The sequence below is a fragment of the Octopus bimaculoides genome, chromosome 9, assembly GCF_001194135.2.
Source record: "Octopus bimaculoides isolate UCB-OBI-ISO-001 chromosome 9, ASM119413v2, whole genome shotgun sequence".
Lineage (NCBI taxonomy): Eukaryota > Metazoa > Mollusca > Cephalopoda > Octopoda > Octopodidae > Octopus > Octopus bimaculoides.
In genome coordinates, this window is record NC_068989.1 from 36057157 (window position 1) to 36058555 (window position 1399).

Consider the following 1399-nt stretch of genomic DNA (forward strand, 5'->3'; position numbering starts at 1 on the left):
ATATACATATATATACTAAAACGAGATGCTTTCTGTATATATTTGCAGTTAATTTCCACGATAAATAAATAACTATTCAAATGTCACAGCTTATATTGGTGCTGTTGTTATAAAATGTTATAAAAACTGATGTGTTTATATTACAATTGTATGAAAATGGTTTGAAACAGATTTCAGTCTCCATCTGTTATACCTACTGTCTATGTTTTAAAAGTCATTGGCGTAAGTTACCATTGCATGTTTTTTTTTCTTTCATAAGCAATAAAATTCGTGTATTACAACTGAACAAATTAAGCATTTTACGACACAGCACCAGTTAAACTTGCAATTGCATCGCTCATTGGAAATCCTCTGTATAGTTCTGTAACCACGGCCACAACACAGTAGATCACAACCGTCAATTGCTTTCGAAGTTAAGTTGCATAACCGGCCGTGCGTTCCTGGAATACCGACCTTAGGGAGGGGTTCACAGAAATCCGGTGATACAATCAAGTAAACTAAATCTTCTTGTGTGTGAGGTTTGAATTTTGGATTCATTGGAACTAATAATTTCTTAGTTCCTTTGTTCTTCTTACGAACCTCTGTGGCTCCGTCAAATTTCTCTTTTATTATCTCTCCAACTTCATGAAACGAGCGTATCGCCCGCCAGCAAGTTCGCATTTCACATGTTCCAGATACTCCGTGACATTTACACTGGATTTTCATATGGTTCTCAATTGCCTATAAAACATAAAATTAAAAAAATGTGTTAGTTTCATATTTTTACACAATAATACAAATTAATTTAGTAATAAAACTTCTCGATTTAGATTTTTATTGTCATTGAAGCTATGCATTAGCAGTTTCTACAAAAAGGAGAAAAAAAAGCCAAAAGTCGTAGTCTAAAAATGTCACTCACTGACATTGTTAAAGCTCTAGTCAGCATAAAAATCTTATATTCTCTATTCCATCCCGTTTGGATGTGAAACCCTCAACAAAATTACATTTTCGAATATGTTGCTCTTTCCACTCATCTAGTACCTGTATTACTTTAGGGGTCAATTCAATAATCTATGTCACTTCTGCAACATTTGCCATAGAGCTAAGCGAAAAAGATCAATTTAATAAATTGCTTTATTTAATTGTTTAATCTTGTGGGAAACAGTATGTGTCAGGGAAATAAACCATTACTGTAGTAGAGAGCAGCACATTACTATCTGGAACCTGGTTGAAATACTTGCACCGAAGTGGACTCGGCTAAAGGAATCCAAGAGCCACGTGATAGGTTATATACCAAAAAAATTTTATAACATTTTTCTGACATAATTTAAATATATACTTTAACCATGTAACACAAGCCTTCTGTAGTTTTTTCACTCTTATTATCTTTTATACATCCAACCACGTGCTTTCACATACC

At 33.5% G+C, this 1399-nt stretch overlaps 1 protein-coding gene across 1 annotated transcript in view; it reads right to left on the minus strand.

The window, feature by feature from the left end:
• Positions 1-30: 30 nt before the first annotated feature.
• The window catches only part of LOC106874406 (protein Wnt-4), a 284837-nt gene continuing 283468 nt past the window's right edge, over positions 31-1399 (minus strand). The window contains exon 4 of the mRNA XM_052970633.1: positions 31-720. Coding sequence (XP_052826593.1) covers positions 253-720 — 468 coding nt within the window. The 3' untranslated portion in view covers positions 31-252. The remainder of the gene's footprint in view (positions 721-1399) is intronic.